Source organism: Octopus bimaculoides, chromosome 6 (assembly GCF_001194135.2).
Source record: "Octopus bimaculoides isolate UCB-OBI-ISO-001 chromosome 6, ASM119413v2, whole genome shotgun sequence".
Taxonomy (NCBI): domain Eukaryota; kingdom Metazoa; phylum Mollusca; class Cephalopoda; order Octopoda; family Octopodidae; genus Octopus; species Octopus bimaculoides.
In genome coordinates, this window is record NC_068986.1 from 57933939 (window position 1) to 57934742 (window position 804).

General features: G+C 27.7%; 1 protein-coding gene across 1 annotated transcript in view; it reads right to left on the reverse strand.

Annotated features, from left to right (window-relative positions):
* Window positions 1-15: 15 nt before the first annotated feature.
* LOC106868936 (paired box protein Pax-5) overlaps window positions 16-804 on the reverse strand; it is a 261351-nt gene continuing 260562 nt past the window's right edge. Inside the window, exon 11 of the mRNA XM_052968470.1 lies at window positions 16-549. Within this exon, the coding sequence (XP_052824430.1) occupies window positions 473-549 (77 nt within the window). The 3' untranslated portion in view covers window positions 16-472. The remainder of the gene's footprint in view (window positions 550-804) is intronic.

The window sequence follows — 804 nt, forward strand, 5'->3', positions numbered from 1 at the left end:
GTTGAATATTCAGAATTCAGTTCTTTTCAATATTTTGCTTAGTTTATTAATATCAAGATTTTATTGAAATCAAATCTGATATGGCGTTTATTTTTAGCAATTAACGCTGTCGTAATAATGTTGCATTTTTTCCGATAATTAAAGAAAATATAATAGGTTGTCGCTGTTATTATCATCGTTGTTCATTTTTATATTTCTTCCGTTTTCAGACAATCCAGAGTATTGTAATTATTATGATTTAGGTTGTTTATTTTGTATTTTGTTTTTTTATTTTTTCATTCATTCAAACTATTAAAAATATTCTTGTTTGTTTTAACTTTGTAATAACAGAAAATAGGACCTCAGGATTCGTCAAAATATTGGAACTTGGTCAAAAACCATCAAAAGAGACTTCAGTAGAACAACATGTTATTTCTGGAGAGGAGACTGTAGAGTTACTTTAAATATTTCAAGCAATAAACAAACAATTTCTTTACGTCTTCGATGAACTGGCCACGGAGCTGACCGGATCACCAGGTCGGATTGACGGCGTGTAATAGTACGGCGAATCTAAAAATAAAAAACAAGCAAGAGAAATATTATTTCAAAATTACATTGAATTATATTGAACATGCGCAAACAAGAATAAAATTGTTTTATACGGACTTTGTATTAAGAATTTACAAACACTGTTCTTGAAAAATACTGCTTCCATAAGGACCATGAAGCACCTAAGACATTTATAAACATTTAACAGACATGTAAAGATTGACACATATATGAGTGTATATATATATATATATATATATATATATATATATATAT